Source organism: Xiphophorus couchianus, chromosome 15, assembly GCF_001444195.1.
Source record: "Xiphophorus couchianus chromosome 15, X_couchianus-1.0, whole genome shotgun sequence".
In the NCBI taxonomy this organism is placed as follows: Eukaryota; Metazoa; Chordata; class Actinopteri; order Cyprinodontiformes; family Poeciliidae; genus Xiphophorus; species Xiphophorus couchianus.
In genome coordinates, this window is record NC_040242.1 from 4,187,501 (window position 1) to 4,206,713 (window position 19,213).

General features: G+C 41.8%; 3 protein-coding genes across 7 annotated transcripts in view; 1 reads left to right on the forward strand and 2 right to left on the reverse strand.

The window, feature by feature from the left end:
• The window catches only part of LOC114158163 (C-1-tetrahydrofolate synthase, cytoplasmic-like), a 9,042-nt gene extending 4,082 nt beyond the window's left edge, over positions 1–4,960 (forward strand). The window contains exons 5-12 of the mRNA XM_028039474.1: positions 993–1,046; positions 1,115–1,251; positions 1,393–1,493; positions 2,159–2,295; positions 2,376–2,487; positions 2,556–2,683; positions 3,541–3,605; positions 4,060–4,960. Coding sequence (XP_027895275.1) covers positions 993–1,046; positions 1,115–1,251; positions 1,393–1,493; positions 2,159–2,295; positions 2,376–2,487; positions 2,556–2,683; positions 3,541–3,594 — 723 coding nt within the window. The 3' untranslated portion in view covers positions 3,595–3,605; positions 4,060–4,960. The remainder of the gene's footprint in view (positions 1–992; positions 1,047–1,114; positions 1,252–1,392; positions 1,494–2,158; positions 2,296–2,375; positions 2,488–2,555; positions 2,684–3,540; positions 3,606–4,059) is intronic.
• Positions 4,961–6,700: 1,740 nt separating this feature from the next.
• Positions 6,701–11,241, reverse strand: LOC114158160 (uncharacterized). Of its 2 annotated transcripts, XM_028039469.1 has the most exons (3): positions 10,302–11,240; positions 7,975–8,300; positions 6,701–7,929 (listed from the first exon to the last, which is right to left on the reverse strand). In XM_028039469.1, the coding sequence occupies exons 2-3, from the start codon at positions 8,219–8,221 to the stop codon at positions 6,938–6,940; spliced, it is 1,239 nt and encodes a 412-aa protein (XP_027895270.1). In that variant the 5' UTR covers positions 8,222–8,300; positions 10,302–11,240; the 3' UTR covers positions 6,701–6,937. The 2 variants fall into 2 exon arrangements, with proteins under 2 accessions (XP_027895270.1, XP_027895269.1); XM_028039468.1 differs by having other exon boundaries at positions 6,701–8,300; positions 10,302–11,241.
• A 1,600-nt stretch (positions 11,242–12,841) lies between these two features.
• On the reverse strand, positions 12,842–18,781 carry zbtb25 (zinc finger and BTB domain containing 25). 4 transcript variants are annotated; one of them, XM_028039472.1, is made up of 4 exons: positions 18,429–18,781; positions 16,207–16,386; positions 14,521–15,665; positions 12,842–14,393 (listed from the first exon to the last, which is right to left on the reverse strand). In XM_028039472.1, exons 2-3 carry the CDS (start codon positions 16,377–16,379, stop codon positions 14,558–14,560), a joined length of 1,281 nt encoding a protein of 426 aa, XP_027895273.1. In that variant the 5' UTR covers positions 16,380–16,386; positions 18,429–18,781; the 3' UTR covers positions 12,842–14,393; positions 14,521–14,557. The 4 variants fall into 4 exon arrangements, with proteins under 4 accessions (XP_027895273.1, XP_027895274.1, XP_027895271.1 ...); XM_028039473.1 differs by having other exon boundaries at positions 12,842–14,441; XM_028039470.1 differs by having other exon boundaries at positions 12,842–15,665.
• Positions 18,782–19,213: the final 432 nt, after the last annotated feature.

Sequence of the window (19,213 nt, forward strand, 5' to 3'; positions counted from 1 at the left end):
TGAAAAAAAGGGTTCTATCTTGATGTTTCTGCCCAAATTCTGACATTTTCATATAAATTTGTTTAATTCAATAATATTTTGTCTGAAATGCTGCCCTCTTTGGGCGGAGCGGAGGTACTGCAGTCACAGCTGAGAGCCTGATCTCTCTGGAGTTTCACATGTTGCATTAAAAGTCTCCAGTAACGGAAAAAAGGTCCCGTTTCTTAAAAAACAAGTCACTAGATTTTTTGTTGGTTATTTGTAAAAAATAAAAAATGTTATTATTTTTGTCACTAATGGGTTTTTTTTAAAAGTTGCTCAATTTGTTGCTAGTCACTTAAAAAAGTTTTAAAAATTCTTTGCCTGTGACATTTTTAAATAAAAATAAGTTGCTAGCCTCGTTACTAGTGGCTTTTTTGTAAAAATAATAATAATAATAATAAATAAATAAATAAATAAACAATCATGTTTTCTGCTCTTGGGAATCATCAGTTTTCTTTATTTTTCCCAGATTGTATTGGTTGAGTTTCTGAGGCTCTTTCGTTGTGTTGAGACTCAACTTTAAGCTCCAGAGCAGAAAGTTTTTTTCTGTTAAAGCTCCTTGTTGTTTAGAGCAGAAAGTTTATGTTCCCACAAAACGACTCAGAATAATCTCTGGTTCTTCAGATCGCAACAATTTAACTAAAACATTTGTTGACAATTTTTAGTCTCAACTCAAAGTAGAATAAATGAGAAAATGAAAAATATCAGATTTATGTCAGGACGTTGTGTTTTTTATCATAGTTTACGCTGAACTATAATATTTATTTAAATTCTCCTGTTCGACCACTAGAGGGCGCTCAGCTGCTATAAAATCATTCTGGTTGCCGTGGGAAACAGAAAGAGGAAGAAACAGAAATCTTGTCAGATCTCTGAAAACTTTTATGAATATTTCAGCGTTAAACATTTGACCTGAGAATCTTGTAAATGTTGAACTGGATGTTAATAAACAAAGTTTCATTTTTTCCCTGCAGATCGGAATCGAAGCCAAACACATCCGGCTGCCGAGCTCAGCCACTCAGGAAGAGGTCAGAGGTCGCCTGTGTTGGTGACCCCAGCGGTGAGGAGGTGGTGACGACTTCCTGTCGCCCTGCAGGTTCTGCAGAGCATCATGGCGGTCAACCAGAACCCGGCGGTCCACGGCCTGATCGTCCAGCTGCCTCTAGACTCCGCCCACAAGATGGACACCGAGCTCATCACCAACGCCGTTTCCCCCGACAAGGACGTGGACGGGTCGGTTCTGACCTCACTCATCTGCAGCTCCACTTTACCCTCTCCCATTGACCCTGCCCTCCTTGTGATCCACCAATCACTCGGGGTTTCAGGTTAATTGGTTAACGAGCGTTAGCTAACCTCTGTTTCCTGTTCCTCCAGGCTGAGCTGCATCAACGCAGGAAAGTTGTCTCGAGGCGATCTGAGCGACTGCTTCATCCCCTGCACCCCCAACGGCTGCATGGAGCTCATCCGGCAGACAGGTGGCGCCACGCACACACTCAGTCAGGCTAATGAAGAAAAGAGACAAACTGACAACCTGACTGAACATAAAACGATGATTTCAAATGAAAATGTTTATTTATTAAGTGAAGAAACTCCAAACCAACTCTGAGGAAAAGTATTCACACCCTAAACCTGATAACTGGATGTTTCTTCCTCGGCACCAATTAGATATTATTAGCATGATAGCCGCTAACGAGTCTTTAGCATAACAGTCTGACCCACTCTGCTTTGCAGAATTGATTTAAATCAGACACATTGGACACATTTACCAGAATGAACAACATGTTCAAAGCCTTTCTACATCTCAGTCAGATTTAATCTGGGCTTTGACTAGACCACTTCAAAACTCTGTTTTTGCAAGCAGTTCAGATTTAAACTCACATGTTCTTGAACTTTACATCCCAGTCCACTGGCAGACCTTCTCCTTCTAGAGCTTCTGCTTTTCTTAAAATACACTATAATAATATAATAATTATAAAATCTTTGTTATTTATTCTTATTATATCTGATAAGAACGTCTGTTTTTCACTTCCTGTCTTTTAAAGAGACAGAATGGTCCAATAACAGAACTTTATTTTGTCATGTGACTTCAGGGAAGCCATGTTTAATCTCTTTCCTCCCGTGATGTCACTTCCTGTTCCAGGCGTGTCGGTGGCAGGTAAACACGCCGTCGTCATTGGTCGCAGTAAGATCGTCGGCGCTCCGATGCACGACCTGCTGCTGTGGCGTCACGCCACCGTGACCACCTGCCACTCCAGGACCCAAGACCTGCCTGAGCAGGTGAGTCACAGACTGACCGCTGACAGACCGCCGTCTGTCTGCAGCCGGCTCTGACCCCGCCCCCGCCACGCCCCGTGCAGGTGGGCCGGGCCGACATCCTGGTGGTGGGGGCGGGCCGAGCCGAGATGGTGAGGGGGGAGTGGCTGAAGGTCGGCGCCGTGGTGATCGACTGCGGGATCAATCACCTTCCAGGTTCAGTAGATCCACTTCCTATGCAGCTCTGCGGCGTGAACACCAGCCTGACCTTTGACCTCTTCCAGATGAGAGCAAAGCCAGCGGTAAACGGGTGGTTGGTGACGTTCACTACGCCTCAGCCAATCAGAGAGCAGGATTCATAACACCAGTTCCTGGAGGGGTGGGGCCGATGACAGTGGCCATGCTGATGGAGGTAAATATTAATAATGTTGATCCTTTTTAATTTACCACATTTTAATTATAGTAATGAATAATTATCATAATAAAATACATCAAATTTGTCTAAAAACTCAGATATATCAATAAGAAAATTGTATTTTTGATTCAGTCAAATTTAATTGGTTAAATTTTATATTATAAACCAGAATGTATGAAAAAATTACATTTAAATAAAATTTTAATAAAAATTAAATACAAAATGGATATTATAATACAATTATTTATATATATACTATTACAAATACTAATTTAATTTATTATTTAACAAATAAATTAGTCATATAGTTAAATGTATTATGTATCAATATTAATTAATTACTAATATCCAAATTATAACACATTTTTATTTATATATAAATATTTTCCTATGTTCTGATTAAATTAAAATTAAATTTTCAGTTAAATCAGTTCATTCTGACTCAGTCCAACAGATTTAAACAGATTTAAATTATAAATATTTATCATTCCTGCAGCTCGTCGTTTCATGGTTCAATAATATATACAGTGTATATATATATATATATATATATATGTATATATATATATACTGCTCAAAAAAATAAAGGGAACACTTTAAGTGTTAAACACCTGTTTAAGTGTTCCCTTTATTTTTTTGAGCAGTATATATATATATATATATATATATATATATACAAGACCTACATGTATATATATGTATATATATATTTACACATAAATCTGTTTTATTTTGTGGCTCATCAAATATCTGATGTCCAATCAGTATTTTTCTGTCTCCTGGTCTGTTTTTTAAATACTTTGTGAATGTTCTCATCATGTTTTTGTGAGTTTCTTCATGTCTGAACATTTCAGAACACGGTCCAAAGCGCTCAGCGGTTCCTCCTCAGGTCTCCGTCGCTCAGGTGAAAATCCGACAGGTAAATAAAATCCTTCATGTTCTGAATTTAGTTTTTATTTTCCTTAAAATATATTTTTGTTTAGTTTCTGCTCATCTGTTTGCCTGCAGCTCAAACCGAGATGAGAACCAGATTCAGACCAACGGATGTTTTATAATAAATCATTTATTTTATTCCAGCCTGTTTGATGTTAAAGTTTTTCTGAAGCTCCAGCTGCAGATCTTTATCTTTTTATTTTATTCTGAAACTTTCCAACCTGCAGCTAAAATATGTTCAGGGAGAAATGATGATCAAAATGTTTACAGTAAATAAAACAACAAAACCTCAGAACTGAGATTCAGATTCATTCATCCTGTCAGAAACCAACAGCTGATGTGGTTTTCTGGTGTAGATCTTAGTAGTCAGTATGTTACCTAACGACTAGTCAAACTCCTGAAACCAGATTTCAGCTTCTTTTTTTTCTTCTATCCTCCAGGGGATCTTTTGTGGCTCTAGTGTCCTTTATATGACAGTAGGCTGACAGGAAGGAGGGAAGACATGCAGCAAATATCGTTGGGTCCGGGAATCGAACCCGCGACGGCCGCGTCGAGGACTCAAGGCCTCCAGACATGGGTGGCTCCATCACCTACGCCACCACGGCACGCCCCAGATTTCAGCTTTTGTTCTTTTTTACTTTTTAAACTTTCATCAGCTTAGTTTTATAATTTGGTTTATTTATCTTAAGATATTAAGATAAAAGTAAATTGTTCTTCTCTACAGTTGCCACGTGCTTTTTAAGATGCACCTAAATACGTTTTCTTAATGAAATCAAATACAGTTAAAAGCACAGATTGTTTAATAATCAGACAGAAAATGATCAGAAAGAGAAAATGGAAGATAACAGTCGTTATTATTAATGTGTTATATGAACTAAATTTCTCCTGTAATTCAGTTTCACTGTTTGAACCAGATATGATTATAGATTCATTTCAAAAACAAAAACCTTTTATAATCCAAAGCAGAGCATTGATGTGATTTCATCACCAGACGTTCGTTCATCTGAAATGATTTAGTTTCTGTTTGTTTGAGGTTATGATTCGTTCATAAACTCATAAAATCTGATCATTTCTTCTTCTTTGTTTCGGTTTACAGACAGAATTAAAGCGAGCTGAGGAATGATTGATGACTGTCACTAATCAATCAGGCTCATTGATCGGTGACTGTCACTGATCAATCAGGCTGATTGATCGGTGACAGTCACTAATCAATCAGGCTGATTGATCGGTGACTGTCACTAATCAATCAGGCTGATTGATCGGTGACTGTCACTAATCAATCAGGCTGATTGATCGGTGACTGTCACTAATCAATCAGGCTGATTGATCGGAGACTGTGACCTTCAGGGGTGCATATCAAGATTCACATTAAAGATTCTGAAACATGAAACTCCTGAACGCTAAAAAGTTTTTAAATGTTTCAGTTTCATTCATCCAGACTGATGGAAACAGAATCTATATTTATATTTATATATATCTGGATTTATTTTATTTTCAAATGTTTTTAATTCATATTTCTGTTATTAACATTCTGCATAAATAAAATATTTCCCTTCTGTTAAACATTCAGGATTGTTTCATAAACTTCAAACATCTGAAGAAAAAAGTTAATCAAACATCAAATCTAAAAATCTTTTTCCACTGAAACTTTTCCCGGTTTTCTTGGATCTTTTGTTTTTCGTGACTCTTTGTGCGGCAGAAACCAAACACACTGAAACACGGTGGTGGCAGCATCATGCTGCTCGGCGTCAGACGGCTGCAGCAGATTCTGCTTTAATGTTGAAGAAATGAGCAAATATTAACAGGTGTGAATACTTTATACAGGAAGAACATCATCATGTTTTGGTGCATTTCCATGGAGACCAGGTGGGTTTCTGCTGCAGGTCGGAGCCCGGACCCCGGGGCCGGTTCGGCTCATTAGAGCGCCTCCACTTGTCAACAGCAGGAAGTTTTCTTTAAATAAACCTCCGTAACGAGCTGAGAGAGAAACTGGGCTCCTTGTTTCTGTCTGGGTGAAATAATCCGGGAAACCAGCTGAGAATCAGAACCGAAGAAAAACTCATCTGGATCCTGGTTTTATTCGTTCCCTGTCCATTTTCCTCCGTCTGTCTGGAGTTTCTCCTGTTTCCACATCCAGCAACCAGAATGAGAGAAATGAGGAGCAAAGATCCTGTGAATCAGGTCAAAACTCAAATCATTTCCTCACTAAATCCAAACTCTGAGTCAGGAACACAAACTGAACCCTTTATTATCTTTTGATTTTTTAATAATATTAACAGCTATTAATCATCTGACATATTTTGCCATCCAAAAAAACAACTTTTATCATAATAATATGTTTGTGATTTAATATTTCTTCGTTGTTTGTTTATTTAAATCTTGCCTTAGTTCATCCTGTCATTATTTGGTTTAATCCTTATTTGTGCTTTTAAATAAGTTCCTTACATTAATTAAATAAATATTGTTATTGATAAATAACTATAAAATACACCATTAAATAAATAACTAAGTGTCCCCATGAAAAAATATATTTCATTGGAAGCTTATTTTATTTATTTATACATATTTATTTAGAAATTCTCCCACCTGTCATTTGAATAAGAACATAAAATAATAAAAAACATGAAATGTAAGCTACAAAAAATAAAAGTTCCTGAAACATGTAAATAAAACAATATTAAATGAGTAAATAAACAATGAAGTAAATAAACTGTGGTTGACAAAATAATGTCCGCATGAAACCTGAATTTTATATATATATATATATATATATATATATATATGAAGTTTTATTTATAATTTATTAATGATAGTTCTCGTTTATTTTTCATTATTTTGTCATTCTTCATTTCTTCGTTATAAAAAGCTCTGATTTCATTATTCTCTCTTTCATTTCCTCTTGTCTCCATGTTCTTTTCTAGCTGCTCTTCGACCCAAAACTCCGTAAGTTTAAATATTTATTTATTAAATTTTATTCATTATGAAACTCCGTAATTCTTCGCCGTACAATTTTAATCCACTAACCTTTACTAAATAGTAATATAAATGTTTAAAAGTAACGTATAAATGACAATATAATAAGATTATCAGAACAGGAAGTGCTTTTATTTTGATATTCCCATCAGGAAGTGTCGCTGAAACTAGCTAGCTTAGCAGAGCTCGGTTATGATGGTTCAGTTCTGCTGAGGCTGCAGCTTGTTTGAACAGGTTGTTTTGAGTATTCAGACTCGTACAGGTGTTTGTTTCAGTAACGCTAATGCTAACGCTAAGCTAGGTGTTTTCTAGCGCTACTCTGAACGTTCCTGCCGTCTCAGACTGTCACCTGGCGCCCGGGGGCTCCAGGTGGGCGGAGCCTCCGCTGCCCCGCTGCTCTCGGGTCAGCTGATCCACGGCGGCGCTCATGGCGGTTCTGACCAGCGACCGGGCCGCCTGCTGCAGCTGCCGCTCAGTCGGGTCGGAGCAGATCAGGTGGAGGAGGTGGCTCTCTGCGGAGGCCACGCCCACCCAGCCTTCCTCCTCCTCCTCTTCCTCCTGGGCGGAGTCATCCGGCGGACAGAGCTGGATCCGGATGGACGGTCCGTTGGTGGACGGTTGGGGCGGGACAGACATCTGGACCATCTTGTCCTCTGGGGGGAACTGGAACGCGGGCTGGTCATGGAGGTCCACAACAAGTTCTGAGTCAAACAGAACCTCGTCCTCTTCTGAGGACACGTCCCGCACCAGAACCTGGTTTATTTGAGCCATTTGGACCGGCACCGGTCCATCTTCAGGGTCTGCCATTTCTGCTGTAGGTTCCGGTTCTTCATGTAAATGCTCCGCCTGGTAGCAGAACATCTGGACCTGTGGAGGACCTTCAGGTATCTCGGCGAGTCCGGAAGCACACAGGTCAGGTCCCAACACCGTGTCCTCCTCGTGTCCCGGCGGGACGGACCGTCTCCTTCCCGCTCTGATGAAGAACTTCTGCAGTTTAGTGCGGAACCACGGAGAAGATTTCTTCCTCAGTGGAACGAATCTCCTCAAAACGTTCCTCATCTTCCTCATCTCTTCCTCTCTCTGCAGCGCCCCCTCTGGTGGACTGGCCTCACCGTCCTCCTGTCTCTGCAGCGCCCCCTCTGGTGGACTGGCCTCACCGTCCTCCTGTCTCTGCAGCGCCCCCTCTGGTGGACTGGCCTCACCGTCCTCCTGTCTCTGCAGCGCCCCCTCTGGTGGACTGGCCTCACCGTCCTCCTGTCTCTGCAGCGCCCCCTCTGGTGGACTGGCCTCACCGTCCTCCTGTCTCTGCAGCGCCCCCTCTGGTGGACTCGCCTCACCTTCCTCCTGTCTCTGCAGCGCCCTCTGTGGTGGACTCGCCTCACCGTCCTCCTGTCTCCTGATGCAGCTGACTGCTGAGGACAAGCCGCTCCACCACCTGCGTCTCCTTTTCCCTGCAGCGCTCTGGCGCCCCCTGCAGGTTGTCTGTTTGTCGCTCCCAGCCGATGTTTCCTCCCCGTTTCCGGCCAGTTCTGGTTTGGTTTCCTCTCCGGTGCTCCTCGTTCTGGTTCTTCCCAGCAGGAGCCTCGGCTTCCTCCTCGGTCCTCCTCGCTCTCCGTCCTCGGCGGCCATGTTGGATCTCGCTCTAGGCGTCTCCGCTCACCGTTAACTGAGATGAACCATCAGCTGCTGAGATTAAACTCCTGGGAAGCTGCAGACAAACAACCAGACGACACTCATGGAGATTTACGAGCGACGAGGCGGCAGATATTAAACCGAGGCTCACAGTCACACAGAGAGTCAACTCGGCTCGGCAACTGGAAGCAGCAACATGAGCACAATCAACAGATTAACAGCAACTCTGTATAAAAACTGAGAAACAGAGAAAACCAAACCGAATCCAGCTGCCAGATTTAGATTTTTCTGAATCAGTCAGTTATTTTCACAGTATTTCTTCGCACCTTTAGCTGCATTTCTCTTAACTTTAAAATTACATAATTTGATATTCAGAAAATAAATCCACTCATGGAAACGCGGCAATCTAAAAAAAAACTTTTATTATATAAAGTTTTTGCACAAGGATGACATGTTGTTTTGGCTGTATTGAAATGAACCCAATGGAAAAACCTTTTACTTCACAGGAGTCACATGATCAACAACCAGATTTTACTACTGCAGGAAATTAAGAAGAAGACGACAGGAAGTGGTAGAAGGATGACGACATAACAAACAAACATTCATATGATTTTAATTACATTTCTTTAATTTCTTTCTTTGTTAATAAAGGTTTCCACATTACACCTTACACTCAGCAGAGTCATCACTAAACAACCAATCACATTGTTTTCTAACAGTTAGGCTGACCAATCAGCAGTTAAAGGGGCGGAGCTTAAAGAACCAGACACTAAATGGACTTTAACTGAACCATTTCAATGTATTTTATCATTAAAATAAACAACAAACACTTTAAATAATAGTTAACAAAACCTGAAGTAGCAACCTGAATGAATATTACTGTTTCAAAAATGAAACAAAAAAAGTAAGTTAGAAATACATTTTCCAGGTAAAATATCCTAAAAGCCTTCAGGTGGCTTCAAAGCCAACAGAAAGGTAAAGTTAATTCAGTTAGCACAGAAATTAATTTTAATATCATTGATTAAATAAATATTTTTCATTTTAAAACAATCTGTTTCCTTTTAAGGATTAAAAGATTCATTATTTAAAACTGCTGGGGGTTTTGACACATTTTGAGATTGAGGCTGATTTAATGTAAGTTGAATAGTTTAGTTTAGCCTGTTAAATTTTACACAATCAATCAGATATAAAGACATTTTCTGCTTAAATTAAGTAGCTATTTAATCCAAGGAAAAATAAAAGTGAAGATTCACACAAATAAAGTTAAAGTATTTAACTTTATTTAAATACTTTAAGTAAAGTATTTAAATACTTTCAGACACTCTAAAAGAAGCTTTCAAGTTTAAATTTAAATCAAAAACTTCTAGATGTGAGCACAAGGACATTAAAAAACTCCAGATATTCAACAAATATTTATATTTAAATCATGAAAATTAGCTTTATATATCACTGTTTAATCTGTCTTTACTGTAAGATTCGACTGTATGCAGATGACACCATCATTTATATTTTATGTTATTTATTCTCTATTCCAGCAGGAGAAAAAACCCCTTGACATTGTTTTTTATTTCAAGACTGTTTTGAACAATGAAAGAAAATGATTGAAAAAAGTTACAACTATCATTTCCTGTCTGAAAGCGTTGCTTTTGTTTTTTCTTAATTTAAATCTAATCAGATATGATTTTTAGAGTGTACAAAATAACAAATTGATTATTACATCAAATTTTAAAAAAATTATGTTTAATCAAAAGTGACTGATTTAAAAATGTTTCCACGTCCAAACAGATTTTATTACTTTTAGGTCATTTATAAGGGAGGAAAATGGAAAAGGAAATTTAAACAAACTTTATCAAACTTTATTATTTTCACTGTAAATCTGAGGAATAAAGAGGAAAAGTCAGAATAAAACCGGATCAGAACCAGCTGACCCATCACATCTGCTGCAGCACAAAGTTTCCCTAAGAGCCGTTTCTGTTTTTTCTTTAAAACTCTGTGTGCCCTGATGATGTCATCAAACACGCGTGATGATGTCATCAGGCATGAGGAGCGATCAGAGAGGAATAAAACAGAGCCTCACCTGGTTCCGTCCGGCTGATCCGATCCGTTTCTCCGACTGAGCGAAGCGCCGAGCTCGCCTCTCCTCCTCATCCTCAGCTGATGATGCTGATGCTGCTGCATCGCCGCCTCGGTCTCCATGGCAACTGCACTGATTGGCGTTTCACACCGGTCTGTTGCTCAATAAGCTGACAGCAGCGCGGCAGGAAGTGACATTGCCTCAGGGGGCGAGGATTTTATTTCTTTTAACGAATTTCTGTCAGATTTCATCAGAAAGTCTCAAAACAAACAACAAACACACACACACACCCTCACACACACTCACGATGAGAGAGAGAAGCTACATACATGCATGTAGGCAGAGGAAGGAGATTTAATGCATTTTATGTGACAGCAGAGAAAGAAAAGAGGAAGATGATTAAAATAGCAACATGGAGGCAGCAGCTGGTTCTGGTTCTACAACATCTGAGGTTCTGAACGTCTCAGAGAGACATGGAGACAAGATGGACGACCTGGACCTGGACCTGGACCTGGACATGAAGGAGAGGAAAAGGCCAGGATTCATTTTTCCGGTTCACCTAAAGCCCTGAAGGTCTCGGGAAACCCGTGGAAGAAATTTCTCTGTTCAGATGAAACCAAAACTGAAACGATCTGGTTTTCCTGAACACACAGTGAAGCACGGTGGTGGCAGCATCATGCTGCGGGAGGTTGGTCAGAGTTGATGGGAAGATGGATGGAACTAAATTAAGACAATCTTGGAAGAAAACCTTCAAAAAAGAGAGACTGGGATTGAACATGCAGGGATGGTTAGGTCAAAGCAACTTTATGGGTTAAAATGGCCTAGTCAAAGTCCAGAAAACTGATGTTCTCCATCCAGCCTGACTAAAATTAAGATGTTTTATAAAGAAGAAGAGGACAGAGTCACAGGAGCTGAATAATAATAATAATAATAATAATAATAATAATAATAATAATAGATAAAGAAGACATTTAATGGTTTTAAATTCTCAATTGAGTTATTTTGTTCAGTTTCATTCCCAGTTTGAGTATTTTTATGTTTATTTTCATTTATTAACGTTATAAATGTTGAAATGTGATGCTCAACTTAATAATTATTCTTTTATTTTTGGTGGTTTTGGTTCATTTTTGGACCAGCCGATCTAATCTAATAAATTAAAATTCCTGCTGATCTGTCCCTGAATGCAGCACGGGTTGTTTTTGCTATGCTAATCATCAGATTAGATTTGATCAGAGTAAAAATTTAATTATAAATGCAGATGAAGATGAAAAGTTTTCATTTACAAAAGCAGCAGAACTTCTTTCAGCAACAATCTGAAGCTGAAGTGGATCCACTTTTTCTTCTCGTTTCTCTGACTTCCTGTCACACAGGAAATAAGCCCCTCAGCTGTTTGACCGATCAGTAATCAATGATCAGTGATCGATGTGCAGCAGGTCTTCAGCCTCCTGATTACGTCTATTTTTAAAGGTGTGAAGAAGAGCAGCAGCTTTTGTTTCTATAGAGATGGAGAGTAAAAATACCCCCATCTGTCCCTAAGCAACAGCGCGGCGACCAATCAGACCCTCCGCCAGGTGAGCGCGCCACTCACTGAGGCCGGACCGAAAGGCATTCTGGGAAATGTAGGAAAACTTGGACTTTATTTCAACACGCTGGTTTCACCTGCAGGCAGGTGGGAACTGATCAGCGCCACCTGCAGGTGACAAAGGTAATGTTTCATTGCACATTATTTTGACGTTTTTACAACAAAAAAGATTCAAAAGGATAAAAATTAGTTAATTTCTGTTACATCTGAGAGAAAAAGCTTCACGTTTTCATGTTTTCAATGAGCTGATAGGAACATAAATTTACTGAAATTTAACTAAATATGATGAAAAATCAGAGAAACAGGACAAATAATAGCTTAATTCTGTTCATCCTAACTTTAAAGATGAATCATTGAGCAGTTTCTGTTTTAAATGTTGTTTTATTCCTCTAATAATTTACTTGTTTTCTTCTTTTATTCTCATGTAACAGTTGGGAATTTACCTGGAATGTTTCTGAATTTCTTCCCAGATGAAAAACAAAATCCTAATTGATTTTTTTAATTTATCACTTTGAGTTGAACACAGAGGTCCTGAAGTTAAAGGAAAATAATCAGTTTGTTTTGGTGAAGCAACCACTGAAATCTGTTTTTGGTTTAGGTATAACAATATGAATCAGTGATAAAATAAAACAAATAAATAGCAAAACAATATTAATAAAATATAACTTTAGTAATAGTAATAATTCTGCATTTGTTTTGACGTATTTATGATTATTTATTTAAAGCTGCTTCCCGTTGAATGTCAAATACTTTTTTCATTCCTCTGCTGCCCCCTGCTGGTCTGAACCTGCCAGTGCACCCAGAGGTCCGCTGTCGTTTCGGGTCATTTTGTTCTAAATAAATCACATTTTTAGCTCATTTCCATTAGAATAATTCATTTACTTTCGACCAAAGAAGTTCCTGAGTAATCGACTCGTGGATTGGACGAGGGAGAACTCCGAATTAAAGATCTGCGACGTGATTGGTGGAAAAAGGACATTTATTTACAAAACATTTCCATCGATGAAAAACAAAACGTGTACAAAAACACGTCGACACTGAACTTCTTGTTGTTATGGTGACACACGGAGAGAAAGACGACAGTCACGCGTTCAGTGGCCATGACTGGAGCATCCTGGTCATGTGACCTCTGACCCCAGCAGCAGCAAAGAGCTTTAAGGAGCATTTTGGATGTTTTTCTGATATTACAGCTAATCTGAACGGGATTATTGATTATGAATTAACACACCTGATCGATTCTGACTCTGCTCTCCTCCAATCAGATCTCTGAAACAGAAACTGATCCCAGGCTGCAAACTTTCAAAAATACCAGAAAATAAAACATCGTCATGAGCCTGTAAACATCTGACTGATCTAACTCTGGTGAAAAGTAAGTACACCCCATAAAATCTATGCCTTGAATTCTGTCCAATCCAATCAGCTCTCTGGACTTTGACTAGGCCACTGAAACACCTTCATTCTTGTTTCCGTTGACGACTCGGTTTGGGCCAAACTTCATCAAGAACCTTCAGGATACAGAGAAGTTTATGCAAAACAAGCCCGCATCATGACCCCTCCACCACTGTGTTTACAGTCAGGAAAAAGGCCAGCTGTGTTCCAACCTGGCTCAGGGTCATGACCTTAAACCTTTTCTTGTGAATGAGGCCTTTAACAGACCATTTCTCTGATTTCAGGCTGAATTTGATAGAACGTTCACTAACAGGAAGATCTCTGACATGTTTTCCTCTCTGGAGGATGATGGACCTCAGACAGTTTGACCTTTGAACTTCAGACAGTTTGACCTTTGAACCCTTCTCAGGTTAAAGAGCAGCAACACAGCCTCAGGTTGTGAAAATCTGGGGCTGATTTGGATCCATTCTGAGATGCTGAAACCACCAGAAAACGAGAAAAATGCTTAAATGGATCCATGACTAGTTGGACTAAATATGTTCTAATTTTCTTATGTTGTTTGTGTCGGTTACAGGGAATGTTAGCCTATAAACAAAACATAAGAAGCTAAGGAAGATAGCTTAGCTACAGCTAATAGTCATAGTTTAGGTTTTGACTCTTGTTTTTACCTAGAGCCAAAACCATTAGCTATAACTAATGGTTTTGGCTAATGTTGCTAGCTAGATTTAACACCATTAGCTAGAGATAGCAATATTAGCCACAGTTAACATCAGTAACTAGAGCTAATACCATTAGCTAAAGCTAAAGTTCAAATTGAAGAGTTTGAACATTATTCCGTGTTTCTGTTCTGTCTGGTTGGAGCTAGCTTCATAGCAGCTAGCGCAGCATATGTCATCTACCCAGAATGCATTGCAGCGTAAACAACAAGATGAAGTCAGTGTGTCAGTGTGCGGGGTGTACTTTCTTTCCACCAGGACTCCGCTCCAGATCCAGGAGCTGGTTGGTCAAAAAGCTGCAGATTGTCACGTAGCTTGGAGCTGCCAGGCGGCCGTCGGTCATCAAGGCACGGCTGTCTGCTGATGAAGAGCTGCGGCCCAGCATCCTCTTCCTCACAACCGGACGTTCTACCGAGATGAGGATGACGTAATCATCATCATCATCAGCATCATCAGCTAGAGCATTCCTCAAAGTTCAACACAAACCAGAGAGAAACTGAGAGAATGACTGGCTTACTCACACACACACACACACCTGCACAGGTACACAGTCCCCAACGATGACATCATCATCACTCGACGGGAACGCCGTCCACGCTCTCCTGGGACACCTCGGAGTCCAGTGAGTAGCAGGAGCTGCCGTTGTCCTGCGTGTCCCGGTTGGCGTCCTCGCAGAGCGCGGCCGAGGCCCCGCCCCCATCGCCCGGCTCGCCGCCGACGGCGGCGGCGTCGCAGAAGTGGGCGGAGCCCTGGAAGAGCTGGCTGCAGAGGCGGTTGTAGCGGTGGAAGCGGCCCGGCTTGCCGGTGTGGCTGTACATGTGTTCCTGCAGCTGGCTCTTGTGGGAGAAGCGCAGGCTGCAGACGGCGCAGGCGATCTTCCGCTTGCGGGAATGGAGCACGGTGGGGGCGGGGCTTGTGCCGCCGTCGCCGTCGCCGCGGCTCCGCCTCAGCTCCGCCGCCAGCTGGTTGGCAAGCACCTGACTCTGCCGCAGAGCCTCCTCCAGGCAGCCGGCGTCCAGCGGCTCGGCGGCGCCCGGCAGCGGCTCGTCGGCGCCCGGCAGCGGCGGGAGCCCGTCCATGAGGCGTGCGGGGTCCAGGGCGTGGCTGAACAGGTGCTCCCGCAGGTCCTCCGGCGAGGAGCAGCGCTCCCCGCAGCGCGGGCACTGCAGCAGCAGGGGGCGCCCTTTGAACAGCGGGCTGCCGCCCTGCGGGCCTCCATCCTCCGCCTCGCCGTCCTCCTCCTCCACCCGCTCCTGCTTGATGCGGCTGGAGACGTCCGAGTCGTCCGCCGACGTCACGGAGCAGATGTTGCGCAGCGCCGCCTGCTGGTGGTCCTGTGGGACGGCGTCCAGTCCCACGGCAAGGGACAGCTGGGACCGCGGCTCGGGGGCCGCCCGGGACGCCGCGGCGGCCTTGTGGACGCCCGGCGTGTCTTTGCTGGCCAGCTGGGAGGAGATCTGGATGCCGTACAGGTTGGACATGCGGACGCCGTCGGCGGCGGCATCGGCGGCGGCGTCGCCCGGCTTGCGGCACAGCTGGTAGGCGTGCAGGAACTTGATGCCGTCCTGCAGCCGGCTCTGGTCCACCGGCTGCTTGGGACACATCCCGGTGTACATGATGTGCAGCAGGTAGCTGAAGACGTCCGGCTGGATGTCGGTGGGCTGGATCTTTATACATTCACTGAGGAGGCAGGAGGTCAGAGGTCACCGCAGGATCTAAAACAATACATCAACTAAAATCTGAGATCATCTGGATTAAATAAACTTGAATAATCACGTTCACATCAAAATACACTAATAATTAGCATTAAGCTAACAGACCATTTATTAGAGGATCAACATAAACTCTGATCATCTAGATTAACTGAGATTAACTAATCCCAATCAGTATAAACTGGTCCAAATCCAAATTAAAAATAAAAATTCAGTCTAAATGAAGATTAAAAATCTAAATCAGCTGTAAGGAGTCAAGATAAATTCAGTAAAATGATCTGGCTTCAGTCAGGATTAACTAAACCTAATTAGGATCAGCAAGTCCAAATCTAAATGATCTAATCTAGATTATGTGAACAGTCAGGATGGTCTGATCCTTATCAATGAATCTGAAATTGATTAAAACTCCTGAGTCAATAATTTATCATCATATTAATCATCCAGAGTTTCTTCTTCTGCTCCTCAGAGGTTTTGTTATTTTCTGAGCTGAACATCCTCAGGTGTTTTACCTGGACTGGTGGATGAAGATCATCTTGAAGTAGTTGGAGAAGGCGGCCAGAACGGCCCGGTGGGCCTTGAAGTAGACGTTACCGATGGCAACGGTGCAATCGCACAGGAAGCCGAACTCTCTCTGCACGTTGAGCTGCTGCAGCAGGAAGAGGCTGTGGGACGACACCTCCATGGCCCGCCTGGAACGCAGAACCGGGTCAGAACCAGGCTAGAGCCGGGTCAGAACCCTGGCTTCAGACCGGGTCGGAATCTTGGGTTCAGACCAGGTCAGAACCGGGTCAGAACCAGGCTAAAGTCGGGTCAGAACCCTGGCTTCAGACCGGGTCAGAATCTTGGGTTCAGACCGGGTCAGAACCAGCCTAAAGTCGGGTCAGAACCTGACCTACACGACCCAAACAGAACCTCATACTTTCAGCTCTCACTGTTTCACTTTCTGACAGCTGTGATGATGCGTAACCATGGTAACGAGGTACCGTTTTTATGACTGATTTGTGTCTCAAAAGTTCAAATATTACCTGAACTTTGACCCCAAATCCCAGCGGCTGGTCTCCCCTACTCCAGCTTCTCTCCAACCAAACGGCCAGGCAGGTTGGAAGAGCAGCAAAAGCAAAGGGGCTGGATTAGCAGAGCTAGCCTTGAATATCATCTCTGCTACCTGTTAGCATGTCATCATGGTCATGTGACCGTCATACAGCAACAGAGGCCTCCTCAGACACGTTGTGACACTGACTGCTGCTGGAGATCCACAGCATCACCATCCATAATGATTCTCTGAAGACACTTTGATGACATCAGTTATGGAAAGATTTAATTTTTTTGTATTGAATATTTCATGAAATTTCAGTCAAAATCTTAAAACTAAAAAAGGCACAAAAAAAATTTAAGTGATCAGAAGAATTTCTGTATATTTTCTCTTTAATCATAATTTATTTATTAAGATGTTTAAATTCACACATTGTTCTGTGTTGGAAATCTGGATTAAAGTCATAAAAAATTTCTAATGAGGGTTAAAAAAAATTGTTTTTATTTTGACAATAAATCCCGATTATTGATGTTTGAAACCCCCAAAAACTGGTAACGTCACCTGATCGTCCACTGCTGGTTTCATGAAAACATCAATAAATGTCAATAAATCAAAACATTACATACAGTTATTGGTTGCTAATTATTTTTAAAAAACACTTTTTCTGTGTAACAGTTGACCTGAAAAAGTTGATTTTTAACAGCAATAATCAACTTTCTGTCTGTGACTCCAGTAACATGAAGTCACATGAGAAAAATCTGCAGAAATGTCATATTTTTTATTGTTATAATCAATAAATAAATAAATATCATAAAGTTTCAAGTTAATATCTTCTAGTCTGGATTATTGTTTTATTTTAAACTAAATTCAAACTGTAATTAAATTTAACCAGCATTAGTATTTTCTGTTATATTAAATGTTTCTTTTAACCAGTTTAGAAGTCAGACATGGTGGACAGAAGTGAGCTGCAGCCTGAGGGAGTCCCACCCAGACTGGGAACACTGGGAACACTGGGGACACTGGGGAAAAGCTCCGGTACCAGACGGTTCTTTAAAAAACCCGACTCTCCTGCAGAACCCTCCATCAGAATGATTTGTTCTCTAAAACTTGAGAAAGCTTGAGTTTTATTTTGAAAGGCCAACAGGTTAACTCATGTTGGGCCTCAGATTTCTTTGCATCGCCTCTGGACTGTTTCCAGCATCCGTAACCCTGGTAACGGGCAGCTTCCTGAGGCCTCTGTTGTCCCTCTTTCCTCTGTGTTTGTGAACACACACCTCGCGTGTCCTGCTGGGTGTCTGAACTGAGACGTGCACACGCAGAACCTGAGCGCACCTCCAGGGCAGGTGGCCCCGCCCACCTCCAAAACCCCTGACCAGCTGGACATGTGACCTCCTGACTGAAGGTCACCCGCAGGATGCCAGCGCACACGCGCAGAGGAAGAGGAGCAGGATGAAGATCGAAGGTGGTCGTCAAGCGCAGCCGGCGCGCGTGCACGCCGCGTCGCGCCCGTCAGGCTGCAGCCTCCATCCATCCATCCCGCTCTCCTCCACACACACTCACACACACACACACTCACACACACACACGTCCCCATGAGCGACACCGCGCAAACCCAGGCGCGCGAGCACGCGCCCCGAGTCCCGCACACGCGCTCGGCCGGCGCTTGTCGCGCACGCGCCGGCTTAATCAGCCTCTTACCGCAGAAACGAGTAGATTGTCTTCAGGAGCCGATTTGCTGCTGCAGACGTGATCTCGCGAAGAGCCGCGTCACGTCTCGCGAGAGAACGGGTCAAAAGGGCTCCCTGGTCACGTGAACTCGCTGTGAAGCCAAATAAATCCTTGTTAATAATCAATAATCATCCTAAGTAAAGATTCTGACAAAATGACAAAGATTTTTATTTAATTTTAAGGTTAAAACCTTTAAAACACAAATATAATTGAAGTAATAAATCTTATTATTGTTCATATTATTTCTAGGAGCTGGAACCAGAGATTGTTTCCAGGCTTATATGGAAGTCTGAAAATGCCAAATAAATAAATAAATAATAATTTACATAAAATTAAAATAAATACTTTATTGTATTGTATATTTTATTATTGATATTTGCTTTTCTTTATGGAAGTATAGAACCATCCAGAAACAATTTATTGTAAATAAGAATGTGTTTTTAGTAACTCACCTAGTTAAATAAAAATTAAATTAAAAATATACAGTTAGACGGAGACCAGCTGGGTGTTGCAGAAACTAAGTCTTTGCTCTGATGGACCTAAATCAGGAGCTTTTGATCCAAACTCCTACAGTATGTAGGAAAAGCTCCAACCTTCATAGCAGGGCTATTTAACACCAGCCAGCCTATGAAGCACGGTGGTGGCAGCATCATTCTGTAGAGGTGCAAAGGGTGTGAATACTTTTTCTTAGCTGCAATATATTAAGACCCCTGGTGAATTTAGGTGTGAATTAATTTTTGTTCTGACTAGGAGAT

Excerpts from the sequence above, each read along its gene's own strand:
- zbtb25 (XM_028039472.1), bottom strand. The coding sequence starts at position 16,379 with ATGGAGGTGTCGTCCCACAGCCTCTTCCTGCTGCAGCAGCTCAACGTG. Across the intron at positions 15,666-16,206 it reads ATCTTCATCCACCAGTCCAG|TGAATGTATAAAGATCCAGC; the intron begins GTAAAACACCTG and ends CTGCCTCCTCAG.
- LOC114158160 (XM_028039468.1), bottom strand. The coding sequence starts at position 8,221 with ATGGCCGCCGAGGACGGAGAGCGAGGAGGACCGAGGAGGAAGCCGAGG.